Source organism: Ostrea edulis, chromosome 8, assembly GCF_947568905.1.
Source record: "Ostrea edulis chromosome 8, xbOstEdul1.1, whole genome shotgun sequence".
Taxonomy (NCBI): domain Eukaryota; kingdom Metazoa; phylum Mollusca; class Bivalvia; order Ostreida; family Ostreidae; genus Ostrea; species Ostrea edulis.
This window is the reverse complement of record NC_079171.1, coordinates 64323890-64347677: the sequence shown is the minus strand read 5'-3', so window position 1 is coordinate 64347677 and position 23788 is coordinate 64323890. Positions and strand designations below refer to the sequence as shown.

General features: G+C 32.7%; 1 protein-coding gene across 2 annotated transcripts in view; it reads left to right on the top strand.

The window, feature by feature from the left end:
* Positions 1 to 23788, top strand: part of LOC125662391 (uncharacterized) — an 84644-nt gene that overhangs the window by 47871 nt on the left and 12985 nt on the right. For both annotated transcript variants that reach the window (XM_048894595.2, XM_056146656.1), the window contains exons 4-7: positions 11066 to 11196; positions 14035 to 14115; positions 14281 to 14379; positions 17215 to 17335. In XM_048894595.2, coding sequence (XP_048750552.1) covers positions 11066 to 11196; positions 14035 to 14115; positions 14281 to 14379; positions 17215 to 17335 — 432 coding nt within the window. The remainder of the gene's footprint in view (positions 1 to 11065; positions 11197 to 14034; positions 14116 to 14280; positions 14380 to 17214; positions 17336 to 23788) is intronic.

Below are 23788 nucleotides of genomic sequence, written 5' to 3'. Positions count from 1 at the left end.
TGTGACATTAGTAATGATTGTAGTGTGAGACATTAATGATTGTAGTGTGTGACATTAGTAATGATTGTAGTGTGAGACATTAGTAATGATTGTAGTGTGAGACAGTAATGATTGTAGTGTGTGACAGTAATGATTGTAGTGTGAGACATTAGTAATGATTGTAGTGTGAGACATTAGTAATGATTGTAGTGTGTGACATTAGTAATGATTGTAGTGTGTGACATTAGTAATGATTGTAGTGTGAGACATTAGTAATGATTGTAGTGTGTGACATTAGTAATGATTGTAGTGTGAGACATTAGTAATGATTGTAGTGTGTGACAGTAATGATTGTAGTGTGAGACATTAGTAATGATTGTAGTGTGTGACATTAGTAATGATTGTAGTGTGTGACATTAGTAATGATTGTAGTGTGTGACATTAGTAATGATTGTAGTGTGTGACATTAGTAATGATTGTAGTGTGTGACAGTAATGATTGTAGTGTGTGACATTAGTAATGATTGTAGTGTGTGACATTAGTAATGATTGTAGTGTGAGACATTAGTAATGATTGTAGTGTGTGACATTAGTAATGATTGTAGTGTGTGACAGTAATGATTGTAGTGTGAGACAGTAATGATTGTAGTGTGTGACATTAGTAATGATTGTAGTGTGAGACATTAGTAATGATTGTAGTGTGTGACAGTAATGATTGTAGTGTGTGACAGTAATGATTGTAGTGTGAGACATTAGTAATGATTGTAGTGTGAGACATTAGTAATGATTGTAGTGTGTGACATTAGTAATGATTGTAGTGTGAGACAGTAATGATTGTAGTGTGTGACATTAGTAATGATTGTAGTGTGTGACATTAGTAATGATTGTAGTGTGAGACATTAGTAATGATTGTAGTGTGAGACATTAGTAATGATTGTAGTGTGTGACATTAGTAATGATTGTAGTGTGTGACATTAGTAATGATTGTAGTGTGAGACAGTAATGATTGTAGTGTGTGACATTAGTAATGATTGTAGTGTGAGACATTAGTAATGATTGTAGTGTGAGACAGTAATGATTGTAGTGTGTGACAGTAATGATTGTAGTGTGTGACATTAGTAATGATTGTAGTGTGTGACAGTAATGATTGTAGTGTGAGACATTAGTAATGATTGTAGTGTGAGACAGTAATGATTGTAGTGTGTGACAGTAATGATTGTAGTGTGAGACATTAGTAATGATTGTAGTGTGAGACATTAGTAATGATTGTAGTGTGTGACATTAGTAATGATTGTAGTGTGAGACATTAGTAATGATTGTAGTGTGTGACATTAGTAATGATTGTAGTGTGTGACAGTAATGATTGTAGTGTGTGACATTAGTAATGATTGTAGTGTGAGACAGTAATGATTGTAGTGTGAGACATTAGTAATGATTGTAGTGTGAGACATTAGTAATGATTGTAGTGTGTGACATTAATGATTGTAGTGTGTGACATTAGTAATGATTGTAGTGTGAGACATTAGTAATGATTGTAGTGTGTGACAGTAATGATTGTAGTGTGTGACAGTAATGATTGTAGTGTGTGACAGTAATGATTGTAGTGTGAGACATTAGTAATGATTGTAGTGTGTGACATTAGTAATGATTGTAGTGTGTGACAGTAATGATTGTAGTGTGAGACATTAGTAATGATTGTAGTGTGAGACATTAGTAATGATTGTAGTGTGTGACATTAGTAATGATTGTAGTGTGTGACATTAGTAATGATTGTAGTGTGTGACAGTAATGATTGTAGTGTGTGACAGTAATGATTGTAGTGTGAGACATTAGTAATGATTGTAGTGTGAGACATTAGTAATGATTGTAGTGTGTGACATTAGTAATGATTGTAGTGTGTGACATTAGTAATGATTGTAGTGTGAGACATTAGTAATGATTGTAGTGTGTGACAGTAATGATTGTAGTGTGTGACATTAGTAATGATTGTAGTGTGAGACATTAGTAATGATTGTAGTGTGAGACATTAGTAATGATTGTAGTGTGAGACATTAGTAATGATTGTAGTGTGTGACATTAGTAATGATTGTAGTGTGTGACATTAGTAATGATTGTAGTGTGAGACATTAGTAATGATTGTAGTGTGAGACATTAGTAATGATTGTAGTGTGTGACATTAGTAATGATTGTAGTGTGTGACATTAGTAATGATTGTAGTGTGAGACATTAGTAATGATTGTAGTGTGAGACATTAGTAATGATTGTAGTGTGAGACATTAGTAATGATTGTAGTGTGTGACATTAGTAATGATTGTAGTGTGTGACAGTAATGGTTGTAGTGTGAGACATTAGTAATGATTGTAGTGTGAGACATTAGTAATGATTGTAGTGTGTGACATTAGTAATGATTGTAGTGTGTGACAGTAATGGTTGTAGTGTGAGACATTAGTAATGATTGTAGTGTGTGACATTAGTAATGATTGTAGTGTGTGACATTAGTAATGATTGTAGTGTGTGACATTAGTAATGATTGTAGTGTGTGACATTAGTAATGATTGTAGTGTGTGACAGTAATGATTGTAGTGTGTGACAGTAATGATTGTAGTGTGTGACAGTAATGATTGTAGTGTGTGACAGTAATGATTGTAGTGTGAGACATTAGTAATGATTGTAGTGTGTGACATTAGTAATGATTGTAGTGTGAGACATTAGTAATGATTGTAGTGTGAGACAGTAATGATTGTAGTGTGAGACATTAGTAATGATTGTAGTGTGTGACAGTAATGATTGTAGTGTGTGACAGTAATGATTGTAGTGTGTGACAGTAATGATTGTAGTGTGTGACAGTAATGATTGTAGTGTGAGACATTAGTAATGATTGTAGTGTGTGACATTAGTAATGATTGTAGTGTGTGACAGTAATGATTGTAGTGTGTGACAGTAATGATTGTAGTGTGTGACAGTAATGATTGTAGTGTGTGACATTAGTAATGATTGTAGTGTGTGACAGTAATGATTGTAGTGTGTGACAGTAATGATTGTAGTGTGAGACATTAGTAATGATTGTAGTGTGAGACATTAGTAATGATTGTAGTGTGTGACATTAGTAATGATTGTAGTGTGAGACATTAGTAATGATTGTAGTGTGTGACATTAGTAATGATTGTAGTGTGTGACAGTAATGATTGTAGTGTGTGACATTAGTAATGATTGTAGTGTGAGACATTAGTAATGATTGTAGTGTGTGACATTAGTAATGATTGTAGTGTGTGACATTAGTAATGATTGTAGTGTGTGACAGTAATGATTGTAGTGTGAGACAGTAATGATTGTAGTGTGTGACATTAGTAATGATTGTAGTGTGTGACATTAGTAATGATTGTAGTGTGTGACAGTAATGATTGTAGTGTGTGACAGTAATGATTGTAGTGTGAGACATTAGTAATGATTGTAGTGTGTGACATTAGTAATGATTGTAGTGTGTGACAGTAATGATTGTAGTGTGTGACATTAGTAATGATTGTAGTGTGTGACATTAGTAATGATTGTAGTGTGTGACATTAGTAATGATTGTAGTGTGTGACAGTAATGATTGTAGTGTGTGACATTAGTAATGATTGTAGTGTGAGACATTAGTAATGATTGTAGTGTGTGACATCAGTAATGATTGTAGTGTGAGACATTAGTAATGATTGTAGTGTGAGACAGTAATGATTGTAGTGTGAGACATTAGTAATGATTGTAGTGTGAGACAGTAATGATTGTAGTGTGTGACATTAGTAATGATTGTAGTGTGTGACAGTAATGATTGTAGTGTGTGACATTAGTAATGATTGTAGTGTGAGACATTAGTAATGATTGTAGTGTGTGACAGTAATGATTGTAGTGTGTGACATTAGTAATGATTGTAGTGTGTGACATTAGTAATGATTGTAGTGTGTGACAGTAATGATTGTAGTGTGTGACATTAGTAATGATTGTAGTGTGTGACATTAGTAATGATTGTAGTGTGAGACATTAGTAATGATTGTAGTGTGTGACATTAGTAATGATTGTAGTGTGTGACATTAGTAATGATTGTAGTGTGTGACAGTAATGATTGTAGTGTGTGACATTAGTAATGATTGTAGTGTGAGACATTAGTAATGATTGTAGTGTGAGACAGTAATGATTGTAGTGTGAGACAGTAATGATTGTAGTGTGTGACATTAGTAATGATTGTAGTGTGAGACATTAGTAATGATTGTAGTGTGTGACATTAGTAATGATTGTAGTGTGAGACATTAGTAATGATTGTAGTGTGTGACATTAGTAATGATTGTAGTGTGAGACATTAGTAATGATTGTAGTGTGAGACATTAGTAATGATTGTAGTGTGTGACATTAGTAATGATTGTAGTGTGAGACAGTAATGATTGTAGTGTGTGACATTAGTAATGATTGTAGTGTGTGACATTAGTAATGATTGTAGTGTGTGACATTAGTAATGATTGTAGTGTGTGACATTAGTAATGATTGTAGTGTGTGACAGTAATGATTGTAGTGTGTGACAGTAATGATTGTAGTGTGTGACATTAGTAATGATTGTAGTGTGAGACATTAGTAATGATTGTAGTGTGAGACATTAGTAATGATTGTAGTGTGTGACATTAGTAATGATTGTAGTGTGTGACATTAGTAATGATTGTAGTGTGTGACATTAGTAATGATTGTAGTGTGTGACAGTAATGATTGTAGTGTGTGACAGTAATGATTGTAGTGTGTGACATTAGTAATGATTGTAGTGTGAGACATTAGTAATGATTGTAGTGTGTGACATTAGTAATGATTGTAGTGTGTGACATTAGTAATGATTGTAGTGTGTGACATTAGTAATGATTGTAGTGTGAGACATTAGTAATGATTGTAGTGTGAGACATTAGTAATGATTGTAGTGTGTGACAGTAATGATTGTAGTGTGTGACATTAGTAATGATTGTAGTGTGAGACATTAGTAATGATTGTAGTGTGTGACAGTAATGATTGTAGTGTGAGACATTAGTAATGATTGTAGTGTGTGACATTAGTAATGATTGTAGTGTGTGACATTAATGATTGTAGTGTGTGACATTAGTAATGATTGTAGTGTGAGACATTAGTAATGATTGTAGTGTGTGACATTAGTAATGATTGTAGTGTGTGACATTAGTAATGATTGTAGTGTGAGACATTAGTAATGATTGTAGTGTGAGACATTAGTAATGATTGTAGTGTGTGACATTAGTAATGATTGTAGTGTGTGACATTAGTAATGATTGTAGTGTGAGACATTAGTAATGATTGTAGTGTGTGACATTAGTAATGATTGTAGTGTGTGACATTAGTAATGATTGTAGTGTGTGACATTAGTAATGATTGTAGTGTGAGACATTAGTAATGATTGTAGTGTGTGACAGTAATGATTGTAGTGTGTGACATTAGTAATGATTGTAGTGTGAGACATTAGTAATGATTGTAGTGTGTGACAGTAATGATTGTAGTGTGACATTAGTAATGATTGTAGTGTGAGACATTAGTAATGGTTGTAGTGTGAGACATTAGTAATGATTGTAGTGTGTGACATTAGTAATGATTGTAGTGTGTGACATTAGTAATGATTGTAGTGTGAGACAGTAATGATTGTAGTGTGTGACATTAGTAATGATTGTAGTGTGTGACATTAGTAATGATTGTAGTGTGAGACATTAGTAATGATTGTAGTGTGAGACATTAGTAATGATTGTAGTGTGAGACATTAGTAATGATTGTAGTGTGAGACATTAGTAATGATTGTAGTGTGTGACAGTAATGATTGTAGTGTGTGACAGTAATGATTGTAGTGTGTGACATTAGTAATGATTGTAGTGTGTGACATTAGTAATGATTGTAGTGTGAGACATTAGTAATGATTGTAGTGTGTGACATTAATGATTGTAGTGTGTGACATTAGTAATGATTGTAGTGTGAGACATTAGTAATGATTGTAGTGTGTGACAGTAATGATTGTAGTGTGTGACATTAGTAATGATTGTAGTGTGAGACATTAGTAATGATTGTAGTGTGTGACATTAGTAATGATTGTAGTGTGTGACATTAGTAATGATTGTAGTGTGTGACAGTAATGATTGTAGTGTGTGACATTAGTAATGATTGTAGTGTGTGACATTAGTAATGATTGTAGTGTGAGACAGTAATGATTGTAGTGTGTGACATTAGTAATGATTGTAGTGTGAGACATTAGTAATGATTGTAGTGTGTGACATTAGTAATGATTGTAGTGTGTGACATTAGTAATGATTGTAGTGTGTGACAGTAATGATTGTAGTGTGTGACAGTAATGATTGTAGTGTGTGACATTAGTAATGATTGTAGTGTGTGACATTAGTAATGATTGTAGTGTGAGACATTAGTAATGATTGTAGTGTGTGACATTAGTAATGATTGTAGTGTGAGACATTAGTAATGATTGTAGTGTGTGACAGTAATGATTGTAGTGTGTGACAGTAATGATTGTAGTGTGTGACATTAGTAATGATTGTAGTGTGTGACATTAGTAATGATTGTAGTGTGTGACAGTAATGATTGTAGTGTGTGACATTAGTAATGATTGTAGTGTGTGACATTAGTAATGATTGTAGTGTGTGACATTAGTAATGATTGTAGTGTGTGACATTAGTAATGATTGTAGTGTGAGACATTAGTAATGATTGTAGTGTGAGACATTAGTAATGATTGTAGTGTGTGACAGTAATGATTGTAGTGTGTGACATTAGTAATGATTGTAGTGTGTGACAGTAATGATTGTAGTGTGTGACAGTAATGATTGTAGTGTGTGACATTAGTAATGATTGTAGTGTGAGACATTAGTAATGATTGTAGTGTGAGACATTAGTAATGATTGTAGTGTGTGACAGTAATGATTGTAGTGTGTGACATTAGTAATGATTGTAGTGTGAGACATTAGTAATGATTGTAGTGTGTGACATTAGTAATGATTGTAGTGTGTGACAGTAATGATTGTAGTGTGAGACAGTAATGATTGTAGTGTGTGACATTAGTAATGATTGTAGTGTGAGACATTAGTAATGATTGTAGTGTGTGACAGTAATGATTGTAGTGTGTGACATTAGTAATGATTGTAGTGTGAGACATTAGTAATGATTGTAGTGTGAGACATTAGTAATGATTGTAGTGTGTGACATTAGTAATGATTGTAGTGTGTGACATTAGTAATGATTGTAGTGTGTGACAGTAATGATTGTAGTGTGTGACATTAGTAATGATTGTAGTGTGAGACAGTAATGATTGTAGTGTGTGACATTAGTAATGATTGTAGTGTGTGACATTAGTAATGATTGTAGTGTGTGACAGTAATGATTGTAGTGTGTGACATTAGTAATGATTGTAGTGTGTGACAGTAATGATTGTAGTGTGTGACATTAGTAATGATTGTAGTGTGTGACAGTAATGATTGTAGTGTGTGACAGTAATGATTGTAGTGTGTGACAGTAATGATTGTAGTGTGTGACATTAGTAATGATTGTAGTGTGTGACAGTAATGATTGTAGTGTGAGACATTAGTAATGATTGTAGTGTGAGACAGTAATGATTGTAGTGTGTGACATTAGTAATGATTGTAGTGTGACATTAGTAATGATTGTAGTGTGTGACATTAGTAATGATTGTAGTGTGTGACATTAGTAATGATTGTAGTGTGTGACATTAGTAATGATTGTAGTGTGTGACAGTAATGATTGTAGTGTGTGACATTAGTAATGATTGTAGTGTGAGACATTAGTAATGATTGTAGTGTGTGACATTAGTAATGATTGTAGTGTGTGACATTAGTAATGATTGTAGTGTGAGACATTAGTAATGATTGTAGTGTGAGACATTAGTAATGATTGTAGTGTGAGACATTAGTAATGATTGTAGTGTGTGACAGTAATGATTGTAGTGTGTGACAGTAATGATTGTAGTGTGTGACATTAGTAATGATTGTAGTGTGTGACATTAGTAATGATTGTAGTGTGAGACAGTAATGATTGTAGTGTGTGACATTAGTAATGATTGTAGTGTGTGACATTAGTAATGATTGTAGTGTGAGACAGTAATGATTGTAGTGTGACATTAGTAATGATTGTAGTGTGAGACATTAGTAATGGTTGTAGTGTGAGACATTAGTAATGATTGTAGTGTGTGACATTAGTAATGATTGTAGTGTGTGACATTAGTAATGATTGTAGTGTGAGACATTAGTAATGATTGTAGTGTGTGACATTAGTAATGATTGTAGTGTGTGACAGTAATGATTGTAGTGTGTGACATTAGTAATGATTGTAGTGTGAGACATTAGTAATGATTGTAGTGTGTGACATTAGTAATGATTGTAGTGTGTGACATTAGTAATGATTGTAGTGTGTGACAGTAATGATTGTAGTGTGTGACAGTAATGATTGTAGTGTGTGACATTAGTAATGATTGTAGTGTGTGACAGTAATGATTGTAGTGTGTGACAGTAATGATTGTAGTGTGAGACAGTAATGATTGTAGTGTGTGACATTAGTAATGATTGTAGTGTGTGACATTAGTAATGATTGTAGTGTGAGACATTAGTAATGATTGTAGTGTGAGACAGTAATGATTGTAGTGTGTGACATTAGTAATGATTGTAGTGTGTGACATTAGTAATGATTGTAGTGTGTGACATTAGTAATGATTGTAGTGTGTGACATTAGTAATGATTGTAGTGTGAGACATTAGTAATGATTGTAGTGTGTGACAGTAATGATTGTAGTGTGTGACAGTAATGATTGTAGTGTGTGACATTAGTAATGATTGTAGTGTGTGACATTAGTAATGATTGTAGTGTGAGACATTAGTAATGATTGTAGTGTGAGACAGTAATGATTGTAGTGTGTGACATTAGTAATGATTGTAGTGTGAGACATTAGTAATGATTGTAGTGTGTGACATTAGTAATGATTGTAGTGTGTGACATTAGTAATGATTGTAGTGTGTGACATTAGTAATGATTGTAGTGTGTGACAGTAATGATTGTAGTGTGTGACAGTAATGATTGTAGTGTGTGACAGTAATGATTGTAGTGTGTGACATTAGTAATGATTGTAGTGTGAGACATTAGTAATGATTGTAGTGTGAGACATTAGTAATGATTGTAGTGTGTGACAGTAATGATTGTAGTGTGTGACATTAGTAATGATTGTAGTGTGAGACATTAGTAATGATTGTAGTGTGAGACAGTAATGATTGTAGTGTGAGACATTAGTAATGATTGTAGTGTGAGACAGTAATGATTGTAGTGTGTGACAGTAATGATTGTAGTGTGTGACATTAGTAATGATTGTAGTGTGTGACATTAGTAATGATTGTAGTGTGTGACATTAGTAATGATTGTAGTGTGAGACATCAGTAATGATTGTAGTGTGTGACATTAGTAATGATTGTAGTGTGAGACATTAGTAATGATTGTAGTGTGAGACATTAGTAATGATTGTAGTGTGAGACATTAGTAATGATTGTAGTGTGAGACAGTAATGATTGTAGTGTGTGACATTAGTAATGATTGTAGTGTGTGACATTAGTAATGATTGTAGTGTGTGACATTAGTAATGATTGTAGTGTGTGACAGTAATGATTGTAGTGTGTGACATTAGTAATGATTGTAGTGTGTGACAGTAATGATTGTAGTGTGTGACATTAGTAATGATTGTAGTGTGTGACATTAGTAATGATTGTAGTGTGTGACATTAGTAATGATTGTAGTGTGTGACATTAGTAATGATTGTAGTGTGAGACATCAGTAATGATTGTAGTGTGTGACATTAGTAATGATTGTAGTGTGTGACAGTAATGATTGTAGTGTGTGACATTAGTAATGATTGTAGTGTGAGACAGTAATGATTGTAGTGTGTGACATTAGTAATGATTGTAGTGTGTGACATTAGTAATGATTGTAGTGTGTGACATTAGTAATGATTGTAGTGTGTGACATTAGTAATGATTGTAGTGTGAGACATCAGTAATGATTGTAGTGTGTGACATTAGTAATGATTGTAGTGTGAGACATTAGTAATGATTGTAGTGTGAGACATTAGTAATGATTGTAGTGTGAGACATTAGTAATGATTGTAGTGTGAGACAGTAATGATTGTAGTGTGTGACATTAGTAATGATTGTAGTGTGTGACATTAGTAATGATTGTAGTGTGTGACATTAGTAATGATTGTAGTGTGTGACAGTAATGATTGTAGTGTGTGACATTAGTAATGATTGTAGTGTGTGACAGTAATGATTGTAGTGTGTGACATTAGTAATGATTGTAGTGTGAGACATTAGTAATGATTGTAGTGTGAGACATTAGTAATGATTGTAGTGTGAGACATTAGTAATGATTGTAGTGTGTGACATTAGTAATGATTGTAGTGTGTGACATTAGTAATGATTGTAGTGTGAGACATTAGTAATGATTGTAGTGTGTGACATTAGTAATGATTGTAGTGTGTGACATTAGTAATGATTGTAGTGTGAGACAGTAATGATTGTAGTGTGTGACATTAGTAATGATTGTAGTGTGTGACATTAGTAATGATTGTAGTGTGTGACAGTAATGATTGTAGTGTGTGACAGTAATGATTGTAGTGTGTGACAGTAATGATTGTAGTGTGTGACAGTAATGATTGTAGTGTGAGACATTAGTAATGATTGTAGTGTGAGACAGTAATGATTGTAGTGTGTGACAGTAATGATTGTAGTGTGTGACATTAGTAATGATTGTAGTGTGAGACATTAGTAATGATTGTAGTGTGTGACATTAATGATTGTAGTGTGTGACATTAATGATTGTAGTGTGAGACATTAGTAATGATTGTAGTGTGAGACAGTAATGATTGTAGTGTGTGACAGTAATGATTGTAATGGTGTAGTCTGTAGGTTGTGAGATGAATTTGAATGCTTGGGATGTGATTTTTTTACGTTTATTGATGATGACAATGCAAGTTTTGTTTGATTTCAGAGATGACCATGAAGTATGTTTTGTTTGATTTCAGAGATTACCATGAAGATTTTGAAGACACTGAATGGGAAGGGGATATTTAAGAATGATTCGATATGGTTTCCTGTTTATTATTGCTTCAACACATTGTGGAATTATTCGGACTCCAGTCTGAAGCTGGCCAAGGTAACAAAACCATTTCTATATCTGAAGCTGACCAAGGTATTAAAACCATTTCTTTTGCCTACATTAATTTAGAAAAGCTTGCAAACTGAGCAGATTATGACCTTAGGAAAACAAGATGTTTTGGTTATTTCAAAATCATTTGCTCTGAAATGTTATGTTGTATTTTCCACAATAAAATTCTTTTTGGGTGATGAAGGTAGCAATCATTGCAGATTTGTTCTTCCTGCAGTGATTGTTAACTCCATCACCCAATAGAACAACACAGAAATACGTTTTATTGTTCATATTAGGTTTATGTATTTTTTATTTAAATATAAACTGGATTTAAGAACCAAAATATCATATTGTTGATCTATTTGTTACTTTAAACGAAACAGCCAATGCACCCTTTGACCTTGACAACGCTCCAGATGTGGTAATAAAAACGGTTCGAAGATGTATTCATTGTCGAGGATGAACACAGTGTGAATTTCATAAGAAATGTTAAAGAACTGAATCAGTAAATATATTGAATATTTTCAAATGAAATGCTACAGTTGTTACATTGAAATAATGAAGGAAATTAAAGTTATTTCTTCTTGTTTATGATAAATTACAGTAAGTTAGGACAGAATGTGTTGTATGAATCACTCTGTGTGGTTATAAGGAGAGAATGTGCTATATGAATCACTCTGTGTGGTTATAAGGACATAATGTGTTATATGAATCACTCTGTGTGGTTATAAGGAGAGAATGTGTTATATGAATCACTCTGTGTAGTTATAAGGAGAGAATGTGTTATATGAATCACTCTGTGTGGTTATAAGGAGAAAATGTGTTATATGAATCACTCTGTGTGGTTATAAGGAGAGAATGTGTTATATGAATCACTGTGTGTAGTTATAAGGAGAGAATGTGTTATATGAATCACTCTGTGTAGTTATAAGGAGAGAATGTGTTATATGAATCACTGTGTGTAGTTATAAGGAGAGAATGTGTTATATGAATCACTCTGTGTGGTTATAAGGAGAGAATGTGTTATATGAATCACTCTGTGTGGTTATAAGGACATAATGTGTTATATAAATCACTCTGTGTAGTTATAAGGAGAGAATGTGCTATATGAATCACTCTGTGTGGTTATAAGGACATAATGTGTTATATGAATCACTCTGTGTGGTTATAAGGACATAATGTGTTATATAAATCACTCTGTGTAGTTATAAGGAGAGAATGTGCTATATGAATCACTCTGTGTGGTTATAAGGAGAGAATGTGTTATATGAATCACTGTGTGTAGTTATAAGGAGAGAATGTGTTATATGAATCACTGTGTGTAGTTATAAGGAGAGAATGTGTTATATGAATCACTGTGTGTAGTTATAAGGAGAGAATGTGTTATATGAATCACTCTGTGTGGTTATAAGGAGAGAATGTGTTATATGAATCACTCTGTGTGGTTATAAGGACATAATGTGTTATATAAATCACTCTGTGTAGTTATAAGGAGAGAATGTGCTATATGAATCACTCTGTGTGGTTATAAGGACATAATGTGTTATATGAATCACTCTGTGTGGTTATAAGGACATAATGTGTTATATAAATCACTCTGTGTAGTTATAAGGAGAGAATGTGCTATATGAATCACTCTGTGTGGTTATAAGGACATAATGTGTTATATGAATCACTCTGTCTAGTTATAAGGACATAATGTGTTGTATGAATCACTCTGTGTGGTTATAAGGACATAATGTGTTATATGAATCACTCTGTGTGGTTATAAGGACATAATGTGTTATATGAATTACTCTGTGTGGTTATAAGGACATAATGTGTTATATGAATCACTCTGTGTGGTTATAAGGACATAATGTGCTATATGAATCACTCTGTCTAGTTATAAGGACATAATGTGTTATATGAATCACTCTGTGTGGTTATAAGGACATAATGTGTTATATGAATCACTCTGTGTGGTTATAAGGAGAGAATGTGTTATATGAATCACTCTGTGTAGTTATAAGGAGAGAATGTGTTATATGAATCATTCTGTGTGGTTTTGAAGAGAGAATGTGTTATATGAATCACTCTGTGTGGTTTTAAATAGAGAATGTGTTGTATGAATCACTCTATGTGGTTATAAGGACATAATGTGTTGTATGAATCACTCTGTGTGGTTATAAGGACATAATGTGTTATATGAATCACTCTGTGTAGTTATAAGGAGAGAATGTGCTATATGAATCACTCTGTGTAGTTATAAGGAGAGAATGTGTTATATGAATCACTCTGTGTGGTTATAAGGACATAATGTGTTATATGAATCACTGTGTGTAGTTATAAGGAGAGAATGTGTTATATGAATCACTGTGTGTAGTTATAAGGAGAGAATGTGTTATATGAATCACTCTGTGTGGTTATAAGGACATAATGTGTTATATGAATCACTCTGTGTGGTTATAAGGACATAATGTGTTGTATGAATCACTCTGTGTAGTTATAAGGAGAGAATGTGCTATATGAATCACTCTGTGTAGTTATAAGGAGAGAATGTGTTATATGAATCACTCTGTGTAGTTATAAGGACATAATGTGTTGTATGAATCACTCTGTGTGGTTATAAGGACATAATGTGTTATATGAATCACTCTGTGTGGTTATAAGGACAGAATGTGCTATATGAATCACTCTATGTGGTATGAAGTGAAAGTAGCCTGTCCACGTGTTAAGAATCAATGTTATGGAGGTGTCTGATTCTGTGCTGTGATTTTATTTCAGTCCATTGCTGACAATGACGGAGTGAGATATTTTTATGTAGGTATCAGATTTTCATTCTGTGCTGCAATTTTATTTCAGTCAATTGCTGACAACGATGGGGTGAGATTTTTCACCATTAACTGTGATCATGAACCTTACATCAAAAATCTTCATTCTAAGGTATACCTACTTTCACTTTCTACTTTCAAAATGTAAATACTTTGAAATTTATTGGGAAGTCAAAAAACCCCTAAATATCAAATCAAATATTGTCATTTTTAAACAGAACATTTTACACAATATATCATAGATAACAGATATTTATTTTTTTTTTTACATTTACAGAATGTATATTACGTAGTGAAAGCCTCGATGAGCATTTTGCACAATATATCACGAACCACAGATATTCACCACTACTTCAAAGAAAATGGAACCACAGAGGTAGGGTTCATATTCGTTTCTCACATTATCGCCAGTGTCAGATAGACTTTACCCATGTGAGACAGCCGTGTGAGATTTTTCAGTCTCACACTGCTGTGACGTCATTTGATTGTGACGTCATATATTTTCTATGATTTACGTTACACAGTGAAGATTTACGTTACACGGTGAAGCAAAAATATTTCGCATTGTTTCTTTGAATTTTAATGTATATAGCTTTCTGTTGGACAACCTTTGGTTTTTAGTTTACACTGTATACCATTTTCGGTAATGCTCTTTCTGCCTATCTAATTAGTTTTTGCATTAAAGTTCAAATGAGGATTTTGATATTTAGAATTTTCTCAAAGCTCCTAAATTTATGCACTAAACTGTAGGTAAAATGTGAGAAAAATAATCCTTCATTATATACTGGTGTGGGATAGGGAAATTCCACCTCTGGAACAAGATTCGCTGCTTAATCCTCGTCCTAGACTGCGAATCTTCTCCCCTCAGTGGAATTTCCCTATCCCACACTCGTACTAATTAAGGATTCTATTATTCTCTTTTTTTCCTGTAAATTAACAAACACAGTGTAACTGTGAAATACCAAAACACAAACAATGTAATAAAACCTGACCTTGTCAATAAACAATGTAATAAAACCTGACCTTGTCATTAAACAATGTAATAAAACCTGACCTTGTCATTAAACAATGTAATAAAACCTGACCTTGTTATTAAACAATGTAATAAAACCTGACCTTGTCAATAAACAATGTAATTAAACCTGACCTTGTCATTAAACAAACAATGTAATGAAACCTGACCTTGTCAACAAACAATGTAATAAAACCTGACCTTGTCATTAAACAAACAATGTAATAAAACCTGACCTTCTCAATAAACAATGTAATAAAACCTGACCTTGTCAATAAATAATGTAATAAAACCTGACCTTGTCATTAAACAATGTAATAAAACCTGACCTTGTCATTAATCAATGTAGTAAAACCTGACCTTGTCATCAAATAAACAGTGTAATAAAACCTGACCTTGTCATTAAACAAACAATGTAATAAAACCTGACCTTGTCATTAAACAGACAATGTAATAAAACCTGACCTTGTCATTAAAAAATGTAATAAAATCTGACCTTGTCATTAAACAATCTAATAAAACCTGACCTCGTCATTAAACAATGTAATAAAATCTGACCTTGTCATTAAACAATCTAAGAAAACCTGACCTCGTCATTAAACAATGTAATAAAACCTGACCTTGTCATTATACAATGTAATAAAACCTGACCTTGTCATTAAACATTGTAATAAAACCTGACCTTGTCATTAAACAATGTAATAAAACCTGACCTTGTCAATAAACAATGTAATAAAACCTGACCTTGTCATTAAACAATGTAATAAAACCTGACCTTGTCATTAATCAATGTAGTAAAACCTGACCTTGTCATCAAATAAACAGTGTAATAAAACCTGACCTTGTCATTAAACAATGTAATAAAACCTGACCTTGTCATTAAACAATGTAATAAAACCTGACCTTGTCATTAAACAATGTAATAAAACCTGACCTTGTCATTATACAATGTAATAAAACCTGACCTTGTCATTAAACATTGTAATAAAACCTGACCTTGTAATTAGACAATGTAATAAAACCTGACCTTGTCAATAAACAAACAATGTAATGAAACCTGACCTTGTCAACAAACAATGTAATAAAACCTGACCTTGTCATTAAACAAACAATGTAATAAAACCTGACCTTGTCATTAAACAATGTAATAAAACCTGACCTTGTCAATAAACAATGTAATAAAACCTGACCTTGTCATTAAACAAACAATGTAATTAAACCTGACCTTGTCAACAAACAATGTAATAAAACCTGACCTTGTCATTAAAGAAACAATGTAATAAAACCTGACCTTCTCATTAAACAATGTAATAAAACCTGACCTTGTCAATAAACAATGTAATAAAACCTGACCTTGTAATTAAACAATGTAATAAAACCTGACCTTGTCATTAAATAATGTAATAAAACCTGACCTTGTCATTAAACAATGTAATAAAACCTGACCTTGTCATTAAACAATGTAATAAAACCTGACCTTGTCATTAAACAATGTAATAAAACCTGACCTTGTCATTAAACAATGTAATAAAACCTGACCTTGTCATTAAATAATGTAATAAAACCTGACCTTGTAATTAAACAATGTAATAAAACCTGACCTTGTCATTAAATAATGTAATAAAACCTGACCTTGTCATTAAACATTGTAATAAAACCTGACCTTGTCATTAAACAATGTAATAAAGCCTGACCTTGTCATTAAACAATGTAATAAAACCTGACCTTGTCATTAATCAATGTAGTAAAACTTGACCTTGTCATCAAATAAAGAATGTAATAAAACCTGACCTTGTCATTAATCAATGTAGTAAAACTTGACCTTGTCATCAAATAAAGAATGTAATAAAACCTGACCTTGTCATTAAACAATGTAATAAAACCTGACCTTATCATTAAACAATGTAATAAAACCTGACCTTCTCATTAAACAATGTAATAAAACCTGACCTTGTCATTAAACAATGTAATAAAACTTGACTTTGTCAATAAACAATATAATAAAACATGATTTTGCCATCAAACAATGTAATAAAACCTGACCTTGTCAATAAACAATGTAATAAAACATGATTTTGTCGTTAAACAATGTAGTAAATCCTGACCTTGTCATTAAACAAACAATGTAATAAAGTCTTTGTCAGGTGCTGTATTATTTGTTATATGTATGGTTATATAAAGGCTGCTGTGTTTTACCAGGTGATGTTAAAGTTTGCGACCTGGAAGGACTTGACCTATGAGATGCTGAAGGTCATGTCCCTCCTGACCTTAGCCCATATAGTGGAAGAGGAAGACAATGATAAACTTATTGATGAAACAGGTAGGTGGATCAAGGGTTTTTTGGGGTTTTTTTGTCTGTGTCGTTTTTGTCTAGGAAGTTGTTTGAAGGATGACAAACAAAATTGAAATTTTTTTAAGTATGCATGTACTCAGTTTGTGAATGAAAAGGTGAAGATAATGAGCAGTGATCAATCTCATAACTCCTATAAAGGTGAAGATAACGAACAATGATCAATCTCATAACTCTTATAAAGGTGAAGATAACGAACAGTGATCAATCTCATAACTCTTATAAAGGTGAAGAAAATGAACAGTGATCAATCTCTCAAACTCCTATAAAGGTGAAGATAACGAACAGTGATCAATCTCATAACTCCTATAAAGGTGAAGATAATGAACAGTGATCAATCTCATAATTCCTATAAAGAATACGAAATTAAGAGTAGGGCAAACACAGACACCTGGACACACCAGAGGTGGGATCAGGTGTCAAGGGGGAATAAGCACCCGCGTCGACTGATCACACCTGCCGTGACCCCTATATCTCAATAAATAGAATTTAGCGACATTTTCCACAGTGAAATCGAATTACAATGAACAGTACAGTCGAAAAAATAACATCAAAATATATGGCATCCCAGAAACAAAAGGAGAAAACATCGTAGAGGTAGTAAAATCTACATTGAAAAAGAAGGGGGGTGTGGAAGTTGACCATCGAGACATTGAGGCGGTGCACCGCATTCCAGGATCCAGACCAAACGCACCAAGACCCATCCTAATGAAGATGAGAAACAACGACAAAAAGGCGAACATAATGCGATGCAGATCTGCTGTGAAGGACTCGCCGGGTAATGTTCGTCTTGGGGACGATGTCACCAAGGAGAACAGAGAATTGATTGTTCGCCTTATAGACCATGAGAGCATAACATCTGCTTGGTACTTTAATGGCTCTGTTTATGGTAACGTAAAAGGAAAGCGAGTGAAGTTCGATATACTCGATGACATTGACTTCAAAGTGAAAAAAATCCGGGAATAAAAATTCCATCCGATATCGATTTAGACTTTAGTGTTGATTTATTGTACTTCCGTGTCATAATGAAAAATGATTTTGGACATCTGCCATCCAAAAAAAGTGACTCTCACGTCTCACAGCTTGATTTTTCAGCTAGATTTTGTTTTTATTGACAACTGATAATCTTAATTTAACTGTATTATACATATATGTATTTCTACTTCTTTCTCTTTTCTATCTCTATCCCCATTTCTCTTGTCAACAAACTTCAACATGGTTCCATGGGTTCCAGTGGGTATCACTTTAGTCTCAGTAAGTTTATTTATTTATTTTTTCCCTTTTGTAATCTGAATGGTTAGAATTATTTCAGTAAATTGCCAAGGTTTAGGTGATATTGCGAAACGCAAGGACGTATTTAACTACCTAAGAGCTTTAGAGTGTAATATTTATTGTTTGCAAGATACACATTTTTCACATGATACTGAAGATGAGATAAGGAACTTGTGGGGATACCAGTGTTTCTTCAGTTCATATTCTACAAACTCCACGGGAATTGCAATTCTAATCAATAATAATTTTGACTTTAAACCTCTGATAGAAAAGGGTGACATTGATGGAAATTATTTTATACTTAAAGCATGTATAGAAGGTCATGAAGTATTAATTTGTACTATTTATGGTCCTAATAATGATACACCACTATTTTTTGAAAATATACAAAATCACATTGATGATATGCAATGCAGTAATATTATTTGGTGTGGTGATTTTAATCTGGTTCTAAACCCTGACTTGGATTATTATAACTACAAATATATTAATAATTCAAAGGCAAGAGATAAAGTTTTAGAAATTATGGAAAGTAATTCTTACATAGACCCATTTAGACAGCTACATGAAAATATTCGTAGATACTCATGGAGAAGAAAAACTCCATTGAAACAAAGTAGGTTAGATTTCTTTTTAATATCCGAGACTCTTTTGTCTGGGCTAGAAATGTGTACTATAGAACCTAGTTATAGGTCAGATCACTCAATGATATCCTTGAAGATATCTTTTAATGACTTTAAGAAAGGTAGAGGGTTATGGAAGTTTAATAACTCTTTACTCTATGATGAAAATTATTTAGATTGTATCAAAGATATTATTATAAAGGTAAAGAAACAGTATGCAATCCCTGTATACAATTTTGATAACATACATGATATATCTGATGCAGACATTTCCTTCTCTATTAACGATCAACTTTTTTTTAGAAACATTACTTTTAGAAATAAGAGGTAAAACTATCTCTTATGCATCATATATCAAAAAGAAGAAAGAAAGAGAGGAAAAAGAATTAAAAGAAAATATCCAATTACTAGAAGAAAATGTTTGTGACAGCAATATCAATGAACTGTGTAGTAAAAAGCAAGAATTAGAAAACATTAGAAAAGATAAGTTGCATGGTATTTATGTAAGAAGTAGAGCTAGATGGATTGAAGAAGGAGAAAAAACATCACATTATTTTTGTACGTTAGAATCTAGAAATTTCACTAGCAAAATCATACCAAGATTAGAGTGTAATGATGGGACAGTAATTTATAAACAATCAGAAATATTAAGGGAAACAAAAGCATTCTATGAACAATTATACAAGAAAAGCAATTTAAACACAATAGACTTGCACAATGATCTTGGTATTGAAGATGTTCCAAAACTTTCAAATAAAGAAAATAAAGAATCTGAATCACTAGAAGGTAACATTACTATTGAGGAAGCCTCCAATACCCTTTACAAAATGAAATCAAACAAATCCCCAGGATCTGATGGTTTTTCTGCGGAATTCTTCAAAATGTTTTGGAAGTATATTGGTCTTTTTGTAGTTAGGTCTATTAATTATGGGTACAAAAATAACTGTCTTTCTATTACACAAAGACATGGTATTATTACATTGTTACCAAAAGGTGACAAGCCGAGACAATATTTGAAGAATTGGAGACCAATTACTTTGTTGAATACTGTGTATAAAATTGCATCGGGCTGTATTGCGAATAGAATAAAAAGATACTTAGACAAAATAATTAATCAAGATCAAACAGGTTTCATCCCCAACAGATATATTGGAGAAAATACAAGGCTTATTTATGATATAATGCACTATACTGAAGAAGAAAATATACCTGGATTATTACTACTTATTGATTTTGAAAAAGCCTTTGATGCTCTTTCATGGACATTTATACAAAAAGCGCTAAAACTTTTTAATTTTGGCCCATCAATTAGGAATTGGGTATCGATTTTTAATACAGACATTACATCTGCAATCAATCAAGGTGGTAATCTCTCTGATAGAATCATTATTCAGAGAGGTTGCAGACAAGGGGATCCATTATCACCATACATATTTTTGATATGTGCGGAAATATTAGCAATCCAAATTAGAATGAATAAGAATATCAAAGGCATTACTGTAAATAATGTAGAAAAAAGATCTCACAATTAGCTGATGATACCTCACTTATCCTTGATGGCAGTGAAGAATCTCTCGCAGAAACTTTTAAAACTTTAGATTATTTTTCAGAAATATCTGGACTACAAATCAATTATGAAAAAACTCATGTAATATGGTTAGGTTCCAAAAAATATAGTAATGAAACTTTGCTGCCAAATTACAGGCTTAGGTGGGGTACCACCAGATTTACTTTGTTAGGAATACATTTTGACATGGAATTAGATAAGATACCACAATTAAACTATGGACCAAAATTAGTGCAGATCAAATCTATAATCAAACAATGGGAGAAAAGGTTTTTAACTCCCATAGGGAAAATTACAGTTATTAAGACATTGGTTTTGCCATTATTAAACCATATTTTAATGTCAATCCCAAATCCTTCTGAACTCTACCTTAAGGAATTAGAAAAGATATTTTTCTTGTTTATATGGAATAATAAAATACATAGGGTCAAAAAGGAGGTCATTGTTAAAAAATATGAAGATGGGGGTTTAAGAATGGTAAACTAATTGCATTCATAGCATCTATGAAGTTGTTTTGGATAAGATATCTCATATTTTCAAATAGAGGGATGGAACATTTTATTCCAAAGTTGGACTTAAGCAAATTAGTAAGCTGTGGAATTGAATACATTACAATATTCTTGAAAACATTGAAAAATAAATTTTGGATAGATGTATTTAAATCATGGCTTACATTGCATAACCTTAGTAAAGAGTCTGATGTCGCTGCCGATGCACCTCTATTTTATAACCCAAATATTCATATTGGTGGAAAACCATTTTATAATAAACAAATGTTTGACAGCGGCATCAGACAACTTAATGATATAATCAGTGAAGATGGTTCATTTCTTGGTTTTGAATCATTTTGCAATACTTATCCAAATACAAAGATTAATTTTTAGAATATAATAGCATTATTCATGCTGTTTAGGCTTGGGTGAAAAATTGTGGATGTGACAAAACTATCAAAAAGCTCACAAATCCATTGATTATGTCAAATATATATACAGTGTTGAAATGCAACAAATCAAAACTTTTTTATGAAATTATAAATCAAAATACCTCAATCACATCAGGCAAAACAAAATGGAGTGAGCTTTTGGAAGTTGACACTAAAGAATGGAAAATAATTCATAAAATACCCTTCAGAGTGACAAAAGATAGCAAAATACAATGGTTTCAATACAGAATTATAAACCGAATCTTAGCTACAAATTCTTTTTTATTCAAAATCAAAAAAAATGACTCAAAGTACTGCAATCATTGTCATTCTGAAGAGGAAACAATAGAACATATTCTGTAGGAATGTGATTTTTTACAATTATTCCTAGCAGAATTTGAGCATTTTTTAGAAGATAAGACTGATTTACAGATAGCTATTACAAAAAAATCTTTTATTCTTGGTTTTATTGAAAATAATAGTCTGATACAAAACACTATTGTCTTATGGCTTAAATACTATGTGTACACAGCAAGATGCACTGAGAAGTCCTTGAGTGTGCATGCTGCAATTTCACAAATGAATTTTTTTTATGAAACTCAAAAATTTATTTCGTATAAAAATGGTAAAAAGGAAAAGTTTGATGCCCAATGGAATTGATGGAACCTTCTGTTTTCTTAACTTCTCTCTCTTACTCTTCTTCTTTCTCTCTCAAATCCCACATACCTTCAGCTCATATGCTTTGTTTTTTGGGGGGTTTTTTTGTTGGTTTTTTTTTTTTATTCTTCTCTGGATATAATATTATTGTATATCTGATATACCGGTATGTGCACAAAAATAAAAAATTATATATAAAAAAAAAAAAAAAAAAAAAAAAAAAGAATTATGTATAAAGTGTGGACTGCAGAATTATGGTGAACATGGTGTATTGTGGTTTTCATCAGATTTAGACTTGAAATACATTTTTCAACAATTGATGTTCCATAACTAGGGTGGGGCCAATTTCAACCAAACTTGGCAAAAAGTATCCTTGGGTGAAAGGCTTTCAAGTTTATTCAAATGAAGGGCAATGCCCCCTGGAAAGGGGAGATAATCACAAATATAGGGCAGGGTCATTTGAAAGCCTTTTTCTTAAAAACCACTGAGCCAGAAGAACTGAAATTTACATGAAAGCTTCCTGACATAGTGCAGATTCAAGTTTGTTAAAACCATGACCCCTGGGGGTAGATTGGGGCCACATTAGGGGATCAAAGTTTTACAAGCAAATATTTTGGTAAAATCTTTGAAAATATTCTTAAGAACCAGTGGGGCAAGTACAAATTTACATGAAAGCTTCCTGATATAGTACAGATTCAAGTTTGTTAAAATCATGATCTCGGGGGGGGGGGGGGGGGGGGTAGGGAGGGAGGGGCCACAATAAGGGATAAATTTTTACATACAAATATATAAGGAAAATCTTTAATAATCTTCTGAAGAACCACTGGGCCAGAAAAGTTTACATTTACATGAAAGCTTCCTTAAATAGTGCAGATTCAAGTTTGTTAAAATCATGGCCCCCAGGTGTAGGTTTGGGCCACAATAAGGATCAAAGTTTTACTGAGCCAGAACAGTTTACATTTACTTGACAACTTCCTTACATAGTGTAGATTCAAGTTTGTAAAAATCATGGCCCTTAGGGGTAGGTTTGGGCCACAATAGGGATCAAAGTTTTACATTCAAATATATAGGAAAAATCTCTAAATATGGGTCAAGGTGACTCAGGTGAGCAATGTGGCCCATGGGCCTCATGTTTGATATATAAATACCAATATCGATAACGGTATGAAATGAAACAATATTGATACCGATTATTGATGCCCAACCCAACCTTATCCATAACATCTACCAATATTGCTCTATCCGGGATGCTTATTCCTCCTAGGCACCTGATCCCACCTCTGGTCATCGCTGTCAATACAGGATCAGCTGTCACATGTTGGTTGGTTGTACAGTGCTCCCTTGGCATATTGCCAAGTTTGTCCAAGACCAATTTGGGCAAT